General features: G+C 40.8%; 1 protein-coding gene across 1 annotated transcript; it reads right to left on the bottom strand.

The window, feature by feature from the left end:
• Positions 1–43: 43 nt before the first annotated feature.
• snx3 (sorting nexin 3) lies at positions 44–26,078 on the bottom strand. Its single transcript, XM_010882138.5, has 4 exons — positions 25,818–26,078; positions 11,270–11,365; positions 6,262–6,386; positions 44–1,425 (listed from the first exon to the last, which is right to left on the bottom strand). Exons 1-4 carry the CDS (start codon positions 25,977–25,979, stop codon positions 1,320–1,322), a joined length of 489 nt encoding a protein of 162 aa, XP_010880440.1. The 5' UTR covers positions 25,980–26,078; the 3' UTR covers positions 44–1,319.
• Between the last annotated feature and the right edge of the window lie 30 nt (positions 26,079–26,108).

Genomic DNA, 26,108 nt, shown 5'->3' on the forward strand with positions numbered 1-26,108 from the left:
GGGTTTGGATAGCGACAAGACAAGACATCACCTCATGCATGAGTGCGTTTGACCGGTTTTATTGGAAATTTTTCTAAACAAACAAAATGGCACAGCAGTATAGAAATTTCATAAACGCACGGTCGGTTGTAGAAATGTGGCGGGGTCCTCTCTGTTGTGCATTATTTCCAATTAGAAAATCCTTTTCAGGTCCAACTAATGTGGGTAGTGCTGGCTGGTGGCACACATGGTCATGCATCAGTTTGTGGTTGCGATAGAACGTTTACGATGTGCGATTTTCAGAGTCAGAGACCGTCCACAGTGTGAGTTTCAGAGTCGGGGATCGTCCACAAGGTGTACATTTCAGAGTCGGGGATCGTCCACAAGGTGTACATTTCAGAGTCGGGGATTGTCCACAAGGTGTACATTTCAGAGTCGGGGATCGTCCACAAGGTGTACATTTCAGAGTCGGGGATCGTCCACAAGGTGTACATTTCAGAGTCGGGGATCGTCCACAAGGTGTACATTTCAGAGTCGGGGATCGTCCACAAGGTGTACATTTCAGAGTCGGGGATCGTCCACAAGGTGTACATTTCAGAGTTGGGGACTGTCAAGGTGTACATTTCAGAGTCAGGGACTGTCAAGGTGTACATTTCAGAGTCAGGGACTGTCAAGGTGTACATTTCAGAGTCAGGGTGTACATTTCAGAGTAGGGGACTGTCCACAAAGTGTACATTTCAGAGTCGGGGAACGTCCACAAATTGTGCAAAGTCATTGTTATGTTGGTGAGGACAATCATTCCAATTGGACAATGAGTAGAAACAACAGTGCGTAATGTAAGGGGAATAAACATAAGGTTTGCATACAAGGATTTATTTAGCTATGTCTATACATATATATATATATATATATATATAGAGAGAGAGATATATAGATATATAGACACACACACACACACATATATATATTTCTTTAAAATGAAAACATCAAAGACATAGCTCACTGATAAATACAGATGACATACTGTAAAATACCAAAGTTAGTGGCATTTCAAACAAAATAACAATATATTATTTTCAACCATAGTTATTACATGTAGACCATTTCTTAATTTGATCCAATGGAGAGTTGAAAATGAGCACTATGTGAGACTACTAATCAAAAACAGGTAAAAGACAAAGAAAGATGGCAAACCAAAGGAGAACGAATAAGATCATGTAAGTGTTTGTGTTCTTTGACAGCAGAGCTGTTAGCAGTAGAGAGCTTTGGGAAGTGGACCGGGGCTAGTCCGGGCCTGGCTGAGAGGTGCCCATGGCCTGGGCCGTTGGGTGGCTTTACTCTTAAGCTTGCCGTATTTTGGACGGGGTATAGGTCTTGTCAACAGACTCGTCCTGTAGAAACATGTGTAGGCAGCGCTCGTTCTGGGCCAAGGGATGACCAGCCACTCTGAAAGAAGGGGAAACAGGGGTTTGCTGGGTGTAAATACATGTTATTGATACAGTCGTTCAGCCACAGCCACAAAGCAGATGTTAACAAAGAACATTTTGTACAATTCAAAATGTTCTTGATGATATTTACTTAATCCTCTTCTTTCCCATGTGAAACATAAGGCTTCCATGACAGCGAGACAGATTTACAATGCAGTATAAATTGTTACCAAAATGTTCGCCCGACTGTGATGTTATTTGTTGGGCTCAGTGACATCCTCTTTCATGCAAACCTTCTAAAGAGCTTGTTGACATGGACGTCTAACAGTTGATTTTGAGAGTTGATAAGCCCAAGATTCCACTAAACTGTGCAGTTCTAAAACTGTCATCTTTCTTATTAATTCACCTCCCTCACCATCTTCCTCACTGTACGTGGGGGCAATATGTCCTTCTCTTGTCAAATTTGCAATTGTTCCGGTCTCCTGAAATTTTTTGATTATTGCCCTGACTGTGCTTAGTAGTATATTTAACGGTTTATGCATATTTGTATATCTTTTACTCAATCTGTGTGGGTCAACAACCATCTGTCTCCTTTGATTTGAAAGCTCTTCGGATTTACCCATGGACAACAAAGGGATTTTGTGTTTCATTAATTTCCCAGGGAAACAAGAAAAGGTCAAAGGCATAAATAAAGTTCCTGACAACTGAGCAAAACTAAAAAGCATAGCATTTCTCACCAATACTTTTGAAACCTGTTTTGCAGAAAAAATAAGTAAAATAGTGTGTTTGAGAAATGATTGTATTGTAATGAAAGTACATGACTCCCACTTATGTTTGAGTCCAAAACATGAATAATTGTTTGTTGTTTTAGCATAAGGGTGAAAAAAATACTTTGAATTGACTGTATACACTAAATGAACTGAAATGCTAATTAGGGCTGCAGTAATTGATTATGAATAATATAAGAAACACTGAATAATCTAACCAATACAAAATGGGTCAGTCTATGTAGAGTTGCTTAAAATCTTGGTCCCATGCTTCATGAGCTGAAATAAAATATTGCACAAATATTCACGCACTGTGTCTTTCATTCAGTTTTGGGCCACACTATGTAGGCTTGCTGCCGCCTGCAGGCTCAGAAATGTGCATGAAATTGTTTTACTCAGATTAAAATTAAGAGACCACTGCAAATTGAACGCTTCTGTTCCTCACTCAAAACTTTCCTTTGCACCTTTTTTGGAAAGGAAAGAAAAAGGTGCGGTGGTCTCTTAAATCTTTCCAGAGCTGTATGTAGGCCAATAGTATATAAATATAAATAATAGTATATCAATATATAAAATATATAAAGAGACAGAATGACAGTCAAAATGGAAGTCAATGGGTTTAACAAGACAAATAACTTGGCAAAGCTAAATTTACACTTCCACTTGAAAAAGTTGGTGCATGGTCATGACCATGCATTGATTGCGTAAATTTGACATTTTTGGGGAGGGTGGAGTGGGGACTTGAGATTTCGGCAGTCATTATTTTCTAGCTTTCATTCATTTTAATTCAAGTTTGTATACAGTGATCAGAAGTTAACGACCTCTTCCCACTTTTTCCAAAGCAAAAAAGAACAAATGCGCGAGCACACCACTTGGGAGTGTAGCTGTAACATTTGGTCAAATCATCATTGCAGCCCTAATGCAACTGTCAAAAATTTAAATGACAGAACCAAAGGAAAAGCAGAGCTACTTTCGAGCAGCTTTCTCTATTCAACTTTAACAAGTTATAGTTATTACAAGCTACTGAAGGCGGATCAATTTCTAGAGAGAAATTACCACCTACTTTATTCAACGGTTTCCTGTGCTAACCCAATAACTCTATCACAGACTGGGTAAATGTGATTGAACAAAGAAATTGATATTAGTATTAGTGAACTAGCCTATACAGGCTTATTTACCTTTTAATGCAGTCATCTAGATTTTGATTTAAAACATTTTGTTCTATCCTGTAGTTGTTTGTAACAACTGCAAATACTTTGGCCAATTTTTAGTTGTAGTCAAAATTTAGGAGAGCAGACATGCACACTCCTTACGTCATTTCTATTGTTTTAGTTTACCCCAAAGTTTTAATTGACAGTTGGAATCAAAGGTAGACCGATGAAGTGGAGAGAAAGAAGTGAAGGGTGGAGACGGGTATTGAACCCTGGCCTCCTGTGGGGAGCCACAGACACAAATATTCCTCAGAGATTTTGGCCCATATTGACATTATAGCATCTTCAGTTGCTGCAGATTTGTCGGCTGCAGATCCATGATGTGAATCTCCCGTTCCACCACATCCCAAAGGTGCTCTATTGGATTGAGATCTGTTGATGGTGGAGACCATTTGATTACAGCGAACTCACTGTCATGTTCAAGAAACCAGTTTGAGATGTGACATGGCGCATTATCCATTAGCCATTAGAAGATGGGTATACTGTGGTCATAATGGGATGCTGTTTAAACAATGCTCAATTGGTACTATGTGGCCCAAAGTGTGCCAAGAAAATATCCCCCAGACCATTACACCACCTCCACCAGCCTGAACCATTGATACAAGGCAGGATGGATCCATGCTTTCATGTTGTTTATGCCAAATTCTGGCCCTAGCATCTGAATGTCGCAGCAGAAATCGAGACTCATGAGACCAGGCAACGTTTTTCCCAGTCTTCTATTGTCCATTTTGGTGGGCCCGTGCAAATTGTAGCCTCAGTTTCCTGTTCTTAGGTGACAGGATTGGCATCCAGTGTGGTCTTCTGCTGCTGTAGCCCATCTGCTTCAAGGCTCGACATGTTGTGCATTCAGAGATGCTCTTCTGCATACCTTGGTTGTAACGAGTGGTTATATTTGAGTTACTTTTGCCTTTCTATCAGCTCAAACCAATCTGGCCATTCTCCTCTGACCTCTGCCATCAACGAGGTATATTTGGCCAGAGAACCGCCGCTCTCTGGATACGGTCTCTTTTTCGACCCATTCTCTGTAAACCCTAGAGATGACTGTGAGGGAAATTTCTAGCAGATCTGCACTTTCTGAAATACTCTAAACAGCCTGTCTGGCACCAACAACATGCCTCGTTCAAAGTCACTTAAATCAACTTTCTTCCCCATTCTGATGCTTGGTTTGAACTTCAGCAGATCGTCTTGACCATGTCTACACGCCTAAATGCATTGAGTTGCTGCCACCTTATTGGCTGATTAGATAATTGCGTTAACGGGCAGCTGAAGAGGTGTACCTAATGAAGTGGCCGGTGAGTGTCTATACATGGAGCCAGGAGCGATACCACGGCACCACGATTTGAATGATGGCCTAAGATGCTTTCAGGAAGCTGTGTCCAGGTCAGCTACAGCTTAGAACATCACTGACCTATGACCTACGGATGTTGAGAAGGAACAACCTCTTTGCTAAATATTAGATTAAATTGACATATCATAAAATCCCAATGTCACATCTGGAGCAAGAGGCATACCATTTGATTAAGAGCAAAGGACTCAGGGAACCTGCTCATAATTAACATCGAGGTCATGGAGAGGTGAGGGATGATGACAGAGAGCCCATGTACAGCAATAGAAGGAAATAAGGAAGAAGGAAAGAAAGGATGTGTCTGAAAGACAAAATCAACTAGCAAAAAGCGAAAGTTAGTGTGAAATGCACGCCAAAGTGGGTAACACACAGGAAAAAAAACAGGAAAAGAGTAAGAGGGCACCTGAGACCGAGCAAACATCCTTCATCGTAGCTGACCAATTTTCCATGACGGATGCACTCTCAACCTGTGTACGGTCTGTAACATTCATAAATGGGAAATATTTCTGAAGAGCAAGCATGACCCCGAAGGTTCACATACCGGCCAAACAACATGAATGAATTTGAAAAGGGCCCCCCGGACAATCCAGGTTTTAATCAAAACAGACATTTCGATTTTTTCAATTAGACTGTACCTCACCTGGTCCCTGATCGCACCCAACACTGTCCCCACTCCTCCAACCTAACATTGATTGCATTCTCGCCTTTTTCTTTTTAAGGATTATTTTTTTTAGGCCAACTACCTTCTCTCTAAATGTCAGTGTTGTTCTCTTCATTGCAGTGTTGGTTTACCTCCAGGTAAACGGTTCTTCTTTCCACAATATACTCAATCACATTTTGTAACTGATGTATGAAATAGCTCAGCTCTGTCGTGAGACTATTAAGTCTGAACAATGCTTTGATCAACAGAAGCGTTTAATTTGAGTTGGGGGGTATCTTAATTACCAACGCATTCTTAGCTCCCTGTACAAACAAATTCATGGATTTGTTTCCCTCGCTGCAGTTTTTTTTTTGCATACTTAATATTCGAACATGTAGCATTTGCACATGAAACAAAGATAATAGCCAAGTCTGCAATCAAAGCAAATAATTACAGTCCCAATGTAACTTTTATTGTTCTGTACGTGGGTATGAGAACACCTCGGGCTAAAAAATAAGCAAGAGTGCACACACCATCCTTCAAGGGAACGCTCACTGTAATTTGAGATGCAATTATAATAAATTACACATCTAAAATAAAACAAATGCTACAACAGCCGCTATGACTGTTCTTGTTCATTTGCTGGGTAATTATGAAGGACAATTCAGAGATGGTTGTTAACGACACAGAAAAAGAGGAGGAAAGAGAAAATCAAGTTTGTCAACTGATTTGTGGGAAGGGTCTTGAAGGTTCCTATGGTTGCAACTGAGCGGAGATTGGCTGCACTGAAATGTTCGACAAACAACCGCCTGCATGCACACACACTAAAGTAGTTACATCAAAAAACAACATTGTGCTTCTAAGAAGCAAAAGGACTTTGTCAGTTTGGACTCACTTGTTGAGGAACTGCTCCAGTCCAGCTCTCCGCTCCTCAATGAAGGCATCATCAAATATCCCATCGTCTCCACGGAATGGCAGTTGTCTGAACAAAGCCTTCCCTGGAAGAGGGGGGACCACCACCTGAGGGACACAGTAGTTAGCAAATTTCTGGAGTAAATTCTAGAAATTGGATTTGAACAACAAATATATAATTGGGGCCCCGACATCCCACAGCCTGACAGAGAGCCTTAGCTAGTGGTAAATAATATTTAAGACAATAAATGTCAGAATGCTTTCTTTCCTTTTACTCCAGGATTTGAGTGCAGCATTTGTTACTGCTCAATATTTTTCTGGGCTTCCTCATGCCAGTTCGTAATTGGTTTAAGAACCATATTTCTTGTAACCCACTGACCACAATGTAGAGAAAACAGATATAATGTGGGGTCCCACAAGGTGACATCTTGGGTCTGATACTTTTCAGTGTTGCTACCCCTTGACAGCATTATCAGAAAGCATGGCGTTCATTCTCACTGCTAAAGGTAACGAGAAATAACTTCACACTTCTGTGCCACCAGAGGATTTTCTGTTACAGCCAAGGCCCAGACAGAAACTCTGGTAGCACATTTGAATGGACAGAATGCAGAGCATAAGTATTAAACAAGACCAGAGAGTTTTATAGCCTCTGTATTGGTTGCCATTGAGTTTTAGAATTCATAAAAATTTTACTTGAATTTGATTGAACTTTGTCACTTGACTGTTGTGCAACACAATACATAACAGACATGCTTCTATCTCTAGTTTTGAGTAAACCACAACCATGTATGAAATGTGCCACACAGGGCTGGGTTAAAATAATTGATTCTCCGATTAAAATCAATCTTTGTTTGAGTGATCTGATATCGACACCGAAATCGATCTTTTAATATATGCCTTTTCAAGTGGATGTGTGAAGCTTTAACCCCATTAATGAGATCTCGTTAAACACGCTAGTCTAGGCTGAGAATAGCCAACATAGCTAAAGTTGCGCCACTGAAGGCACCGCCAGGATTCATTTCGGATTTAAACTATGAAGACAGGGAAGAACTGGACAAAAGCAAAGCCATATGTAGAGTCCTATAATTTCCAATCGCGGAATTCAGACAAACACGGAACTGAAATAATTATTTTATATAGATGTCATGCGTTTTAAATTTTGATGCTAGATTGTAATGCGCCACCATAAAAAACTAATAATAAATGGAACAAATCTGAGCACAGTTTACATTCACGCAGTTAAATATCACCCGAGCGTCAGGGCAGAGCAACATCCTACACGAGGTTCGGAGTATCAAACTACTGAGTGAGATCAGAGTAACGTAACTGGCTGTGTCTGAGCATGCACACGTCTGTCACATTGATATAAAGAATGTAGCCTACCCAGGATGCACGATATTGGAAATAACTGACATTGCAATATTTTGTTTTTCTGCGATATGAAAAAACAGAGGATGTCTTCAGAAAGAGCTTTGGCCATCAACCAGATAGTCTATGTATTTCATTCTTCCCCAGCCCCATCCTCTAAAATTAAAATGTATGAAACTTATGAAAATTGTTATATTTCAAAACAAGTTGCTAGGTAATAATATGTAACAGTAATAATATAGCAATAGCAACAGTAGTAAAATAGAATGCGCAATTGGGCATAATTTACCAACTGCAAGATGCAGTCTGTGGCCAAAGCACTGCAATTTGGTCCACTTGTTCAGGTGGAGCCTTCACCATGTTCGCAGCATTGTCTGTTGTTATACAGAATAGACGATTCTCATCTAGGCCCCAATCAGCTAAAGTTTCTCTCATCCCTGTTGCGATGTTCTCACTTGTATGATCCTCTGGGGAAAATGTAGTTTGAAAACAGCGACTTTTCAGGTGGAAGTCCCCATTAATAAAGTGTACGGTCAGACTTATGTAGGGCTCCGTTGTCCGGCTGGACCACAATTGTTGCGGTATAATATTCCACTTGTAACAGCTCTGTTTGAACTTGTGTCTTGCATTTCTCGTACAGCTCTGGGATGGCAACATGAGAAAAATTGCTGCGTGATGGCATTATGATCATGTTTATAAAACCCTCTTTGTTAACTGTGTTAATTGGTACCATGTCTTTGGCGACGTGAAATGTTACTGAATCTGTGATTTTTCTCTGCCTTTCTTGTATGGTGTTTTTGATTGGGCGGCATTGAGATGCTTTGCACTGGTTATACGAAGATGTGCGGTGCCGCCTTAAATGATCAATCAAATTTGGTCCTCTCATGCTGTGGTAACAATTCCAAGGCACTCTCGACAAAGTACTTTCCAACATAATCCTATCTGTATTCCATATAATTGACGATGCTTTTCCTTTTGCAACCAAAATCTCAATTTCGGCCTTTTTTGCCTATTCCTCGCAAGCAGAGCCTGCATGTCAACCACGTGCAGCAACGAACTCTGTTTAAAATAATAATTATAATTAACGGTGTATCCAATAATCCATAAATCGGAGCCAATTACGTTATATCAGACAGATATAATGCTAGTTTTCCAATTGAAAAAAATATATATTGTAGACTGATATATGTTTACCTTACTAAATTGCATGTTCTGCGATGTGACTATTGCGGACGCGTACATCGTAATTTCGATGCTAAAACGATATATTGTGCATCCCTAGTATCCATCGTCTGAGCGACAATTAAACAAAGGCAGCTAGCAAACTGTCACAACTCGATAGCTACAATCGGGTACCATTGATTAGCGTCATGCAGGCAACATTAGAGATTTTGCAGCAACAATAAGACCTGCCGGTGTTCGTATTTTGCCTTCAGAATAAAAAAGTCTGTGCTTAAACGTTATACATTCAGCAGCAACAATAGGAATTCAAGTTATCTTATTGTGCCTTTGAAATAAAAGTCTGCGGTGTATACAGTGTGTATTCAGTACATTTTAAAAGGAAAAACTTTGTGTAAAAAATAAACGAAACGAGTGTACTTTTAATTTTACATCAGTTAAAGAAAATACACTCACCTAAAGGATTATTAGGAACACCATACTAATACTGCGTTTGACCCCCTTTCGCCTTCAGAACTGCCATAATTCTATGTGGCATTGATTCAACAAGGTGCTGAAAGCATTCTTTAGAAATGTTGGCCAATATTGATAGGATAGCATCTTGCAGTTGATGGAGATTTGTGGGATGCACATCCAGGGCACGAAGCTCCTGTTCCACCACATCCCAAAGATGCTCTATTGGGTTGAGATCTGGTGACTGTGGGGGCCATTTCAGTACAGTGAACTCATTGTCATGTTCAAGAAACCAATTTGAAATGATTCAAGCTTTGTGACATGGTGCATTATCCTGCTGGAAGTAGCCATCAGAGGATGGGTACATGGTGGTCATAAAGGGATGGACATGGTCAGAAACAATGCTCAGGTAGGCTGTGGCATTTAAACGATGCCCAATTGGCACTAAGGGGCCTAAAGTGTGCCAAGAAAACATCCCCCACACCATTACACCACCACCACCAGCCTAACACCAGTGGTAACAAGGCATGAGGGATCCATGTTCTCATTCTGTTTACGACAAATTCTGACTCTACCATCTGAATATCTCAACAGAAATCGAGACTCATCAGACCAGGCAACATTCTTCCAGTCTTCAACTGTCCAATTTTGGTGAGCTCGTGCAAATTGTAGCCTCTTTTTCCTATTTGTAGTGGAGATGAGTGGTACCCGGTGGGGTCTTCTGCTGTTGTAGCCCATCCGCCTCAAGGTTGTGCGTGTTGTGGCTTCACAAATGCTTTGCTGCATACCTTGGTTGTAATGAGTGGTTATTTCAGTAAAAGTTGCTCTTCTATCAGCTTGAATCAGTCGGCCCATTCTCGTCTGACCTCTAGGATCAACAAGGCATGGACTGCCGCATACTGGATGTTTTTCCCTTTTCACACCATTCTTTGTAAACCCTAGAAATGGTTGTGCGTGAAAATCCCAGTAACTGAGCAGATTGTGAAATACTCAGACCGGCCCGTCTGGCACCAACAACCATGCCATGCTCAAAATTGCTTAAATCACCTTTCTTTCCCATTCTGACATTCAGTTTGGAGTTCAGGAGATTGTCTTGACCAGGACCACACCCCTAAATGCATTGAAGCAACTGCCATGTGATTGGTTGATTAAATAATTGCATTAATGAGAAATTGAACAGGTGATCCTAATATTCCTTTAGGGGAGTGTAAGGTGGAGCACATTGAGAAATGGTCAGTAAGTTAATGTAGAGGACATTACCAATGTAAAATAAATCCTATTTTTATGTTATTACTGTTGTTAATCTGCTTGTGCGCATTACCTTTGGTGAGGGATTGTGTTATTAATTTAACCCCATTATAATGTCTCTCGCCACTGTAATGTAAAAGTGATTATTTTGTAACGGAAAAACTATTCAGTGCCGCAGTGAATAAATTGTACGAAATACTCAGGAAAGTTGGAAAAGTTTGAAAACATGAGCTTGTTCTGCCAGCTCCTCCTCTTAAAATGAAATGTAAATAAAGTTTACTAGTTGCACTGTATTGTACTAGTACCTTTTCTGAAAGCACTTACTAAAATAAACTTCAGAATTACTTTATTTTTTGTTGTGTATAAAAAGGAATCACAGAAAAATTAAATGGAACTGGCCAAAATATTTAATGGATTATATAGGGCCCCACATATGGAAGATAACCAAAATGGGGGTGAAATATTGTGGAAACCACAAATCTCTGAAACCATTTCACAAGAACGCTGTGTGCAAAAATGTCAGATCCGAAGTAATTTGTCAATGACTGTCATGTTAGTCATGTTAAGTAAAAAGTACTTTAATGTAAACATTTTTGGATCAATTCTTATCGTAAACATATTTAAGAGTTGCTTCTTGCTTGTACCATTTACAGCATAGGTTCTCTCATAATCTCTTTTATATCCAGGCAAAATTGGTATTATAACTGAAATATCCCAGTAAAGCAAAGCCCCTGAGGACTCACCTTGCTGTCTCTCTCCAGCTCCCCTCTGAGCCACTCAAAGTCACTGTACCGTCTCCGCACACGCGACTCTTTTAGCTTGAAGATGGGTAGGTTGGTCTGAAAAATACAAGTAATTGTAAATAATACGTAAAAAATACTATAATGAACTCTAGGAATCAATACACGAGAATGAGCTAAAGCATAATATTAGAACAAAAAAAAACAATATCCCCCAGCAGGCCCCACAGCAGACTAAGGTCCTGTCAATCACACAACCAACAGGTTTTAAATATTTGGGGTGACAAGCGACAGCCATTTTGACCTGGGGATCCTGGCCGCACACGAGAGAATTACAACCCTGTTTCCAAAAAAGTTGGGATGCTGCATAAAATGTAAATAAAAACAGAATGCAATGATATGCAAGTATCCCAATATTCAATAGAAAATAGTACAAAGACAACATATCAAATGTTGAAACTGAGACATTTTATTGATTCTTGAAAAATACATGCCCACTTTGACTTTGATGCCAGCAACACGTTTCAAAAAAGTTGGGACAGAGGGAACAAAAGAACGGAAACATTGTGTAATGCTAAAAAAACCTGGTGGAATATCATTCAACTAATTAGGTCAAATGGCAACAGGTCAGTAACATGATTGGGTAGTAAAGGATTCCAGAGAGGATGAGTCTGTCTGAAGTGAGGATGGGGAGGGGTTCACCACTCTGTAGAAGATAGTGTGGGCAAATGGTGCAACAATTGAAGAATAACATTTTTCAATGTAAAATTGCAAAGAGTTTGATGATCATCATCATCATCATCTATGATACATAATATAATTAGATTCAGAGAATCCGGAGAAATCTCTGTATGCAAGGGGACATTGTTTTTTTCTCCCAAAACAAACCAAACATAATATCTCAGTTCCAACATTTGATATGTTGTCTTTACCATTTTCAATTAAATCTAGGAATAGATGATTTGCACATCATTGCATTCTGTTTTTATTTGCATTTTAAGCAGTGTCCCAACTTTTTTGGAAACAGGGTTGTAGTATATGTGCATTGAAAAACTGAGGCTTGCCATTGTGGCATTTGAGGCCTAGCCTTGTGTTAAGCACTTGGTGGCAAATTACTTTGTTAAGAGCCCTACAAATAGAAAATTCAATTAGAAATTGAAATACTGTATTGAGGACTGAAGAATAAAAAGTTCTCTCTTATAATGCTCACCAAGGTCTGATGCACTTTGGATGAGCAGAGAGAGCCAGAGAGGCAGACATTGAGCAAGTCAAAGGCAGAGTCAGAGAGAGGGAGAGGCAGAGAGAGTCAGAGAGAGCGCGAGATGGAGCAATCGAGAGAGCAGTGCGTGAGCTCTCACATGAATGCAAGTTGCTGTTTAATGAGCACTGTGCATTTCATGAAATGGTTTCGACATTGACAGGCAACACTGGAAGCGAAGTGTAGCACATTAGAACACAATGCCAAAGCTCTCCACCGGTCAAAACAGCAACATCAGCGGCCATCCAAGCCACAATGCGCGGCCCAAAGAAAATGAGAAAAACATTTCACCATAGAGAGACCACAATCAGAGAAGGTCGGAAGAGCCACAAGAGCAGAACCACTGAGTAGTTGGCTGGATGGACGCAGGGCGATATGTGTGAACAGTGGCAGACTGATCGATGAGGAGGAGAATGGAAGTGTGTGGGAGTGCATGATAAAAAGATGGATTGATAGCTGGCAGGCTGAGTAAATGGATGAATAAATGGGTGCATGTGGGGGGGGGGGTACAGACTGTAACAGACTAATTGAGAAATGTGAGCAGAAGTGTCCTTTTGGTTCTCATGGTCTTCGCTTTCTCCCTGTCCTTTTTTCTTCCCTCTTCATATATTCCCTGTCTCTCCTATTATAAGTCAGCGTTTCGCCCTTGAGACCCTTCTTGAGTCATTTCACTGGGTAAAACAGAGGCCCTTCTCTTCTGTCCTCCAAGCTTGTTCCTCCGCCTCTACATTCTGCTTTTCCTCCCCTCTCTTCAAAATTATGGATTTTCCTACTCTATGGCAATGAAAGGTAGAGAAAAAAAAGACAGAAAGAACAAGAATGTTCTTTTTGCAGGATTTTCAAAATGCAAGTTCAAGTTATTTGATTTAAAATATTAGAAACTATTCCACAAAAACGACAATGAAGTCAATTGGTATCAGACAATGAATGGAAAGTTAGAAAGAAAAAAACAACACATCACACAAGGCTTCTGGTTCTTTGTCTTCCATTATTAACTATGACGAACAAAGTTGAAGGGAAAATTCTAGAATCTAACCAGGGGTTCTAGAAAAAAAATAAAAAACTGAATGAACCCGCTCCCCCTCCAAATCCTGTTCCTCCCAACTTAGCCCCATTCTCCCTCACCTTCATACATTAATTCTCTTTCTGTAGTGGGCATCCCCAAGCGCTCTTTTAGCCAGTTGTACTCTTCTTTTGCTCTTCATATCACCCCCCACTGCCCTCCCTCTCCAGGTGTGGGTGTCAACGGTTCTCCCTCACCTCCTCCCCTCCTCCCTCTCAGGTCACAGGAGAAGGGGATTAGCCTAGCTTTAGCGCCCCTCAGCTCTTTGCTTTAACAGCTCTCTACCTTCTCGGTGGGCTGTCCTCAGTTTTCTAGTACCTCACAGCACTGAGCGCTGCATGGAACGCTGGGAAGTTAATCCCCACGACAACAGATCATAGTTACAGGTAATCTGCCACCGCCAAGATGCTAATCCCATCAGGCCCAGCCCCAATGCTCTCACACACGCAGGCACACAATGTTTGGTTGAGTCAAACTGAGCTTTTACAAAATGTTCTTTCTTCGGCACGCCGATAACGCGCCCCTGCCTTAATAATACTGAAATATTTTGTTTTTTCCATAGTTTTCCCCATAGTTGTAGTTGTTCAGGTGCCATCAAATTGAAGGGTGGTGTGTGAACCATACTCATCTATGATTGGCTGCTCTTTAACCAGAGAATCAAAGCCAGTGCATTTACAGAATGTAACTTGACCCACATGGATTTTGGCTCTTGGCCGACCCATCAGTATCTGGGACCAATCAGAAAATGTGGTAGTCCTTTCCTCTGGAAGGTGTTCAGATCCAAAAGTGTTGTGGAAATCCGACTTGGGGCATGGTGTAGTGTTCGACTGAGGCGTGAATTTTGCCTTGACGAAAGTGAGAAAAAGAGAGCTTTCAGTAACTACCCCCAACACAACCTATGATTATTGGTTTGGTGTTACTGACAGGAGAAAAGAGAGGGGGGTGGGGGAAACGTCTAGAGGTGCAAAGCACACACACACACCGTGGGAGCGCTATAAGTCAAAGATCACGTTCTTGGACATGGATCAAGTCGGGGCGAAGGAGGCGTGGTGTGACTGACTCCTGTTACGGACGAAGGCATTGACTGGGACACTCAGTGCCTCCTAGAACACATAATGGCCTACCTTCATTTCTTGAGTCATTCAAAAAGCACCCTGGTTCTCTCACCTTCGGAGAAGAGCGGCGGGATGAGGGTGGGGCATGGGAGGAGTCAAAAGCCTTTGATAGGACTATTTTCATGTAAAAGGACCTTTCGTAGAAACACAACATTTGGTGTTAAATGAAATCTAAGACTCTTTGGTTCAGAAATTCAGGCATTTTACTTTTTCAACCATGGAACACCCTGAAACTATGAGAAAGCAAAGGGTAATACAATAGTAGATTCCAGTCTAAAATGGCAGGTGCATTGTTACGTCATGCATATTTTCAAGATATGTCAATTGCATTTCACCAATACATCAGGTAGTATAAACTTAAAGTTTCTTACAAAACAAGAATGTGAAGGTGAAAATGTTATTTAAATGTCAGCCCTCTGCTGGTGATTTGCAGGATTCCCAAAGCCACCAGTTAATGTGTAAAATGTGCCATAGAGTGAATATAGCAGATATCCAACTCTGGAACAGTAAATAGCTTTCAACAAAATATGGAATAATGTTCCATAAACTATGTTTTTTTTAAATATTAATAATTGAATGTAAAATTTCCTAATGAAAGAAAAAAAAAACAGATTTAAAAAAAAGTACTACGTTTTAATTTTAAGTAATGTGTTAACTGAAAATAACAGCTGCACTATAACCAGTAGTACTCCTAAAAAGTGTCTGCCCATCTCCCTTCACCAAGATAGATGTGGATATTATCTAGACTGACTGTGTCAGTGTGCACATATCTGTAAACTAATGTGTAGTATACATTCTCAGCACTCCTAGTTCTTCACTCCACATGCAGACAACATAGCATACTGCACAGAAATATTAACTCAAGTAGATTTAGTAGTCTGTCCCTATTGTGTATGTCTTCTACCACCAGAGGCAACTTCTGACCAGGTAACATTTGGCATTCGCTGTAATGTTTTTATAATTTCTTTACTCCAAACGGTTTTTATAACTGGTTTTGGTAAAAGAATCACAACTGAAGCTAAACATTAATTAATCAATTGTGAAAAACAGTGTGGACGACAACTTCACGTCAGTACATGTTGTAACAGTGCTGTAAAGATTGGTAGAGTGCTTTGGGAAAGTATTTCCAGCCTTTTGCTTTCAGTGTCTTGGCTGTGTGTTTGTCCACCCCAGACAGAGGTCCTGTGTGCTCTGGATCAGGTTTTCTTCAAGGAACTGTATTTGTCACTGTTCATCCGTCCCTCAATCCTGGCAAGTCTCCCGGTCCCTGCTGATGAGAAGCACCCTACAGCATGATGCTTCCACCATCACGGGTCACCATAGGGATGTGTTAGCCAGGTGATGAGCAGTAACTTGTTTTCTCCAGACGTAGCTCTTGACTTTCAGGTCTAATAGATATATTTAGGGCTCATCAGAACAGAGAATATTTTTCCTCATGTTCTCAGTCCTTCAGTTGGAACATTATATGCCTTTTAGTCAGGAGTGTCTTCCGTCCAGCCACTAGCATGAAGGCCTGAGAGAGTTCCTCTGACTTAACGGTTTGGTTTTTGACTTGTCATGCACTGTGAAGTGTGGCACCATATATAGACACTTTCCCTTCTAAACCACGTCAGTTGAATTGGTCATGTGGACTCTGATCATCCTCCATGTCTATAGAACTTGAAGACAGGATGCATCAGAGCTCAATTTGGGGTGTCATGGCAAAGGGTCTAGATACTTATTTAAATGAGCTTTCAGGATAAAAAAAATAAAAATGTAATGACATTTCTAGAAACGTGTGTTTTACGCTTTGTTATTATGGTGTTTGTGTGTAGATTGATGGCAAAAACAAATAAAATAAACAATTATAAATTAAGTCTATAACACAGCACAAGGTCTGAATACTTTCTGAAGGGACCATATGTTCATACAGTTCTAAAGAGATTGTTCTAGAATTGTGTTGGTACTGTACAGGACAACGTACTGTTCCCTAAGGTACTGTCCAAACATGTGAAACAGACATCTATGATTTATCATCAGGATAGCAACCAATGAGTATGAAACAAACCAAACATGCAAAGGAGGACAATACATTTTCTATGTATTCCAATTCACAATCAATACATCACATTCATCGTTATGCATCTCTGTAAAGTACAAACCAGGGGGCCATAATGAAATCATGTTACCATCATTCCATTAACCATGCAATGTTAGTTCACTTTAATAACTGTAGTTGCATAACCAAAATAGACTTCAGACAATCAACGTGTCAAATCATAGCGGACAGTATTTTTTCTGCAGACGTCTTTGAATCTTAATTCCAGGTGGATAATTACAAGCGATTTTGAAAAACATTCACCCCAAAGCCTGTGGGAGGTTATACTGCCATTGTTATAGAAATGTCCCATCTGCACTGTTCTAAACAGGCTTTTGAAAATGATCAGTCCAAATAGTTCTTACGAATATCACTAACCTGTGGCATTTCACGGTAACCACTGAAACTAACTCTGCATTGTCACAAAATCTATTCACAATGAATATGCTTTCAGAAACAATCCCCAGGCTGTACTGAGCCGTTAGACAATAACCATATACAACAAATATAATGTAAAAACAACTTTAGAATTTGTCATGTAGCACTAGCCTTATACATGATGCAGAACTCAACGCTCCATCGAGTAACATGAGCACTATGGATCTAACGCCGACTTACTGCTAGAACAAAAGTCTCTCCAAGTCCCCCCTCCACCCAGCTACGCAGGAAAATTTATTTATTTTAAAATACTTCCATTTAATACCTAGGTTACTATATTACACAATCTGATACAAATACACATTAATCATGGGAATTTCCTAAACCTAAATGGTTTAAACTCGATCGCTGGTGATTGTATTTTGAACCAGAAACTAATACTCTTAATTTTCTTTAAGAAATATTGTGAGAGGCAAAAAGTTCCTTAGGTTAGGCCAAACATAGAAAGCGACTAAGCGAAATAAGGGACTAAGAAATCAGGCAAGAGAAACGTAAGCCTGAGCAAGCAAGAGCACAGGGCCCATTTGCTAAACAACCCAGAAATATCCAACTTCCAACTACACTTCAGCCGAGCCACTGGCCTACTAAAAGCTTTCACATGGCCGTTACAGAACCCATGAGTAACCCGCCGCTGCATTAGAAATGCACGTGAAGCATTGTGTGGAGGAAAAGAGACAATACCATAGCTCATTAAAACTGGGGGTGAGAAAAGAAACCAAAGCCCTCAAGAGAAAGGTCACCCCTCTCCTATGAGAATGGTTCGAGCCCGCCTATGCATTAGCTTTTAGCAGGATGGATTAAGTCAAGTTCGAGAGTGCCGCATCCCAACCCCCCCCACCACCACCTTCTTACCCCTCCCCAAGCTCACCCTTTCAAAAACGAAAAGTATGAAAAATGGCAGTACAACACCATCTCATCGCATCATATTCCAAAAGGGAAAGAGAGGAAGAGAACAATGGCTTTGGGGCTGTGGCTCCATCTCTCTGTCGTTGTCTCTGTGCACTCTCCCTTTCTCTCGCTCGCCCCTGCAGCCGTCCCTCTCTCGCCGGCTCGCCTAGCTGCCAGAAAGCTGCTTTGTTGCCATAGTATCAACTCCCACTTTTGATACTGTCATTTCAAGTAGGATATGGTAGCCTTGATACAATATGTTCCCCATTTCCATTAAAATAGTTGTCAGAGAGGATGCTGTAGAGTTTGGATTACACTTGACTGTGCCTGACAAGCCCCCCCCTCACCATTTTATTAATGACCAAAAAGGTTTTCTCCCCCGAATGAAAGAGAGAAAGAAAGAGGGAGGCTATGGGAGTGGAGAGGTGGAGGAGGAGGGGTGGATGAGGGAGAGGGGGAGCGCTTATAAGAGGCCTATTTTTAAATGCTCCTGTCTGTCCATAAACAAAGTGCGATCCCAAAGTCCACTCTGCTGTGTGCTCTCTGAAGGGGGAGAAGGCAAAGTCTAATGCTGGGGTGGAATCTACCAGAAATAATTAATAAATGCTGTTGCTCTCAATAGCCACTGGCTGTTTTAACAGCTTATTAGCCAGTAATAGGCTTACTAGTATATACTTACTTCATAAGAATTAAGCAATGTCTAGCGGGACTGAAGATGAGCTATTCCATGCCAGAAACAATCAGAATATAACCGTATACAGTTTCAGTAAAGGCATACTATAATGTAACTAAGCCAACAGATGTGTTTGTCTATCCTGACCCAAAACGCATGCACAGATGCATACTTCGAAAATCCACCAGAAACAGTCGCAATATAACCGTACACTTATATTTCAGGCTTACTATAATATCGATACTAACGGTTTTAGCCAGCTAAGTTTTTGTCTATACGGAATAATTCATAATGTGTACTTCGCTTCGACTGCGAGGAGATAAGAACTCGGGACCTTTAGTTCACAAGTCTGCTTCTCTAACCACTACGCTATTTACAAGGGGTAGTCAGTCAGTCAGTCAGAGACATTCGCTCTTCTTGGCTGGCTCCGCTTATGCGGTCCGGCAAAAACAATACAACTAAGCTTATGGATAAACTACAGATTTGTGATCTAACCTGTTGAGGAACAAATGGTAAAGGGATAAGCATTTGTCTATTCTCGCAGGGCTTATTTTAAGTGGATTTTAAGGCAGAGGGCTCACTTTATTCTTATTTTTTATTTAACCAGGCAAGTCATTAAGAACAAATTCTTAATTACAGTGGCATGGCTAGTGGCAAATGTCTCTGGAGGGAAAAAGGGAAAGAGTCAGTAAAATGAAAACAGCAATGATATTAGAAAGGCATAAGGAGGCAACATGCAGACAAACAGGCTAAGTATCTAGAGACAGTCACAGGGAGGACAAATACACAGGAGAGAATCACAGCGAACAAAAAATTATGGCTGAAGAGAGTTTGTGAGTATGAGTGGGTTGGAAAACAATTGCGTTAGAGAAAATGTGCATTATGGAATTCTTGAAACCCGAATGACAGTGGCCGGTTTCTTAGATTTTTGCAATACATTCCAGTCATTGGCTGAAGCAGATTTAAATAGAGAGAGTTCAAAGGATATTACACATTTAGGGACTTAACTGAATGTGGAGGGAAGAGTGAATATTGCAGGTAGGAGACAGTACCGTGCACAGACCTGACCGAGGGGCATATGCTGAATCTGAAGAAGTGGGTGGAGTTTTTGACTCACATGGTGAACGATGCGTTTGAGCGAGTGCGGAAAAAGACGGAAGACGCATGCCCATTGGTATGAGCGACGCACGTCACCAAAACAGACGGGCACATGTCAACTAGAAAGGGCACTAGATGGCAGAGGGCCATGCGCTCTGCGCCGGTTGGGCCTTACCTGTGCCCGTGCCTGGTAGATGTTTAGTGTAACAACTGACATAGGTAGGAGGGACAGACCAAGTGTACAAGTTTGTCCAAAATTGAACTGCCATTTATTCTGGATACAGTTACAGATAGTCAAAGCAGCCCTGAAGCTGCAGAAGTGGTTATGCTTTTTCATCAGAGCAGTTTGTTAAAAAGGCATAGACAAAAAAAAAAAAAAAAATAAAAAAAAAAATATATATATATATATATAAAATTTAAATTTCAAAGGGGAAGCACATCCATTTTTACATGTCCTTATTGTTAACCCTCCAAACCAAAAATGTCACTTCCACTATAATGATTTTATTTTAGTTGACTTAAAAACAATTCCACTTTTAGTTTGTATTTTACTTTTAATCCTGAATTGTGGCTTGGGATTAACTGCAGGATTTCATTGACACACACAGACACACAGAGACAGGCGCACACAGAGACAGTAGCATGTTAGACCTGACTTTCCACTTTGTTTGGGTAACATTTCTGAGATTTGTCGGTCTTTGTATCCAGGTGCACGAGCCATATACTCCAGTCAGCGAACCCAGCAAGATAAATCCTTCAAAAGTACACATTTCATGTCTGCTTTGCCCTTATATCATACTAATGTCTTAATCTGCACAATACAAGTCTCTCGCGTAGCCACATCCCCTATCTGTATATTCAGTCTATTCAGATTGGTTAGAAGGAAAAATGTTCACCATGCATTCAGTTCATTGATCAGAAAAAGCTATGGCCTGCCAATCAGAGTCCTGATAGCAAACGTAGTAAAGGGTACCACTACAGATTGTGATTTACAAATTCAAATTGTACTTTTTACATTTTAGTGCCAAATTTGTGCACGCAGATTTTACATTGGCAAGTGTAATTAATGAGTTGCATGATTCCAAATATCAAGTTAATTACAAGTATGCAAAACCTTTCTACAACTATAAAATTAATTACAGGTTTCAAAAAAATAAATAATGTACCACTAAAAAAAAACTTGTTTGCAATTCTTTTTCACAATTTTGCTAATATTCTTTAGGCCTACAAAACTTGTCATTGGTTTACCTTCATATATATGGTGTGCCAAGAAATGTATACATACATACCTTTCTGCCAAGAAAGGTATGAAAAAGACTATCACTAGATAACGCTAGCAAAACTGGATGTGAGATTTGCCAAACAAGGAAGTACACGTGAAGAATGATAAAATACTGAATACACGTGTAGCTTGGTATTTTACAGCACTGGACGTGGGGCTCCCTGCTGCTTCTTGTAGTGCCTTACCAGGGGGCCGAATGGGGGTGGGGGACCTCAGGACGAATCTAAGGGCCCGTGACTGACGGCCCTAAAGAATTATTAGAACAGTAGGTTAAATGAAAATTCAAGTATTAAAACATTAAATTATTAATTAAAACATTGATTAACCTATCCACCTATCCTATTTTCTTGTTTTAGGCAAAAAGTAAACACCCAGAGAGCCTCTTTATTGTGCATTGCACCCCCCCACCCCCACCAACGTTAACGGTATTCTACTTTTACACCCCTAACGTCAGTTACTTAATATCTTCAAAGAACATTCTGAGTGTTAATATTTAATTCCTCTTTTAGCCAACATTTAATCAATGCAGGCAAACTTAAAAAAAAAAGCTACTGATACTAAGTCAGTTGTTCCTACCCCTACCTGGTGTCAGACCCAACAGACGCAGCTTCAGGCTCAGCAGCCCTTTCTGCCCGTCCCCATAAGACTGAACCAGCCCTACTCCCCGTCCCCATAAGACTGAACCAGCCCTACTCCCCGTCTGACCGTCCCCATAAGACTGAACCAGCCCTACTCCCCGTCTGACCGTCCCCATAAGACTGAACCAGCCCTACTCCCCGTCTGACCGTCCCCATAAGACTGAACCAGCCCTACTCCCCGTCTGCTCGTCCCCATAAGACTGAACCAGCCCTATTCCCTGTCTGACCGTCCCCATAATACTGAACCAGCCCTACTCCCCGTCTGCTCGTCCCCATAATACTGAACCAGCCCTACTCCCCGTCTGCTCATCCCCATAAGACTGAACCAGCCCTACTCCCTGTCTGCCCTTCCCCATAATACTGAACCAGCTCAACTCCCCATTTGACCGTCCCCATAAGCCTGAACCAGTCCTAATCCCAGTCTGCCCATCCCCATAGCCCGGGAACCAGCCCCACAACTGAAAGAGATGAGCAGCATTGTGTTGAATGACATGTTGGTTGGCATAATTGCAGGGGGTCCATGGGATTTAAAAAATATATATTATGAAAAGAAAATGATTAAATACTTGTCAATAAGAATTCAAACATTCTATATAATTCTATAGATGATAATGTTAATTTAATTGAAGAGGTTAATGTATATTTAAGTTATATATTTTTTAAGCAATTCGTTAATGTTTACATTTCTCCAGTCAGGACTTACAAACCATTACAAACATTAAGACTGTAAAAGATGGCCTTTAGCACATTCCTTACGGAGGGTATCAGTCTTCTACCAAATAATGAATTCCACTTATAAGAGCTCTTCGTCTTTGGTGGTAGCTTGCGAACAACAGCTCCTTGACTCATGTGCCTTGCTAAAATAAAGAAAAGACTTCCACAGGACTCCACATAGTTACGAATAGTAAAATATATGGTGTTTATTCCATGTGCTCAGTTCATCGAGAATGTTAAAGAAATCTTAAACAAATTAAAGTAATTCCTACATATAATTCATGCAACTACAGTATGTACATCAATCAGTCTCCTACCATTGTAGGAAAATGTCAGAAATGACAATAAAAATTATTGGACAACAATTTATACCCAGAATTTAGTATATACGGTAGTGATACTATTCCCTCACACCCAATATTAAACAATCACACACCTCTAAAGGTGCTTTGGCCCCCACACCACTGTATGCATTGTACCCGCACCCCCCCCTTTACAGAGGCAGAGAAACATTCACACTGTGGCACACATTTTCTGATATTCAAATTAATAGGCACCACGCAGCTCTTGTAAGCATGCCTGCTAAACCATTTAAATGTATTACTGATCCATTCAAATGGTTTACCACAAAAACAACACATGACTAAGCCCAGAATGAAGAATGACCATGACTTTTGCCACATGACCATAATGACTTTCACCACGAAGTTGATTGCATCATTGAGCAATAAAAAAAAAAACATATCAGCAAATATTAAATAGATACCACAAGACCAAGACAATGTAACAATGATTCTTGCTACTACATGTCCAAAATAGTTAAGCCACAAATAGTGATGTCAATGCAGAGACCTTGAAAAAGTAGTAGTACCCAGGAAACAGGAACTGAGATTTGGCATCCTAGCCCATAGGGGGCATCGCAGTAAGGAGGTGACTACTGAGACCCTGACCCTGCTGCACATGTTTTTACTGGTTAAGGTCAGGTCCCATGAGACTCAACTTCTTAAAGTCACTTAGAGTCTATGTGACCATTCTCTTAACTAGTCTGCCACTGCACACAGCTGGGCAGGCGAAGGACGTTGAAGGATGAATGTAATAAGGGCTGAAGAGTGAGCGTGTGTGTTTGTGGCCTCTCCGGGGGGGTGAGAGTAGGTGGAGTGGATGAAGTCTTCCCCTCCCCATCCACCAGCCTGGTTCATTCTTCTCCCCTCTCAATGAAGGGATTAAGAAGACTCTCAGTGTAGCTGTATGGGCTCTTACTACCGTGGGAGGGGGGATTGATTTGGGATGGATCACGGGGGTTAGATCTATAATTTCATAGCATTAAAGGACAAAATCTAAACCAAATATTATAGCTAATAATACTATAAGGGGCAAGAAAATCTGTGAACACTGAAAAACTCTAGCTATGTATTCCAGGCTGGCCAAGGTGCCTGGGCAGGTCTTTTGCTGTAGCTGAAATGCCTTTGGAAACAGGACTAAAAACACTTCTAAAGAAAGTGAGAAGAAAGGAAAGAGTAGAGAAGCAAAGCAAAGTTGACACCATGTTTGTGGAGAAGTGAGGGATGCTCCTCTTCCTGGCTCGTATGCAAAGCAGGGTCACGGAGGGCTACGTGCCGCACAATAATGCTGATTACACGCATATGCTAATTATTACACGCTAATCAAGTACAGTAGCCATATATTCAGTTCTAATGCCTGCAGACAGGCTTCTCTCACTCTGGCTTCTTTAGGTAGTGGGAAGCAATAAATACTATAGGAGATCTATGCGCTGAACCACCACGCACTGGTAACCCCAGGGGACTTCAGTTAAGGCTTCAGACAGGCTTGTTGAGGCAAACAACAACAGAAAGGCAGCCCAGACAATCAGAAAGGGTTGGTGGCAGTGTGGTGATAACATGCTTAGCTCTTGATGTATGGCTTCAAATGCAATAAATAGGCTCATTTCAAACATTTTCTATTCTGCGTGTCGGCTGAAAACAAAACATGACAGCAGAGGGCAAAAAACAGAACTTGTTCTAAAAAAAATCTTCAATTGTACTAATTTGGTTATTTTATGGTTCCCGTTTGTAGTATCCTTACAAGCATTCAAGGGCAACTTTAGCTGATTTTAGTTTCAATACAGTTTATGAAACACTGATGAAACCACAGTTTAATCTAGAAAACCAACAACATTGTCTTCAACCCACAAGAAAGTAGCAACAAGGAGAGCATTGGAGGAGCCCAGGCTTTGTGAGGACATGCGTTTGTCCTGTTCAGCCCCACCCATCAGTGCCTTCCTCTCCTTAGCAGAGCAGGAAGGAAATGCATGGGGTGAGTAGTCTGTGGGGCTTGCTGACCCTGAGCCTTCTCTACATCCTGTATGCCTTTCAGAGATGCTGACCTGTACAGTTTCAAAACACAAACATCCTAGAATTTTACACAAGACCCTTCACTGTAATATAACTAACACTTACAGTCAGGGAGAGAAAAACCAAAGAAAGGATCTGTATTGCTCAATATCTGAGTAGGGGCATAAAGTGAAGATGGTTTTTCAAACTTTAGTTCTGTTAAAGAGAAGACATTTGAATGAAAGGCCAATTTTCTAATTTTAAAAGATGCCCTTGTTGAATTATTTGCTTGAGTGAAACAGAAATACCATTATCATTACTATAATCTTTACACCAGATGACGGGTGTGGCTGGAACACAAGCATTTTGTTAACGGTTTGTAGGTCAGTTTCTTCGGCAAATACAAGCTAATAGGTAGAGAATTCAAACTAGCTAACTACATGGATCCCACACATAAAGAAATCAGCTATTGTAAACAATCCACAAACCATGTCCCGCACTGTCAACAACATACTTTTACGCTCACTCGCAATTAGCTTCACATTCCTTAAGTCAGATAATGTATAACTATATAGCTAGCCAATAATCAGCAACCAACTTGTCCATCCAATAACTGGAGGCCCATGCAATGATACAAAGCCTCAATGATTTGATAAAATCGACAGGTTTGGGATCATGCACAGTAGAGTAGTTAAAAGGCCAGTATAACATTTGTTTACTTCAACGACGACCAATTTCTTAGATATTATGCCAGTGACAGCTAGTGACTCCACTAAAAGTGGGCTAAGCTATTTTAGCTTTGTAGTTTGACAGCGTTTGAATATACTCAACATCTGACTGGTACACACCGTGTGAGCCCTAACTAAACTCAATCCCCGCCGAGAAGATTACCAGGTTCAATGCCCTGAAGAACAAGTTAATTGATTGGCTATGCTAGCTAGCTAATAGCTAGGTAGCTCGCTAAATGGAATGCTCACCTTCAGTCTGATTTCATACGTGGTGAACCTATTCCTGCCGACACCGACCGTCTCAGGGTTGCTCACGTCAATCTCTAAAAAGTTACTTGGGGGTCCATATGCATCGTTCAAGTTCTGAGGCTTGGAGAAAAGCCTCCTTGTATCAGCTATGGTATCAGCCATTTCTCCCCCACTAGCTAGCTAGGTTTTAGCCTCAAACGCCGTGTGGTTTGGGGTTGCGCGCTCCACGGATCAGCTGAGGTGCAGCTGACGCTTGGCGACTTCCGTGTGTTTTGTTTACAACCGATGTGT

This window comes from Esox lucius, chromosome 18, assembly GCF_011004845.1.
Source record: "Esox lucius isolate fEsoLuc1 chromosome 18, fEsoLuc1.pri, whole genome shotgun sequence".
NCBI lineage: Eukaryota > Metazoa > Chordata > Actinopteri > Esociformes > Esocidae > Esox > Esox lucius.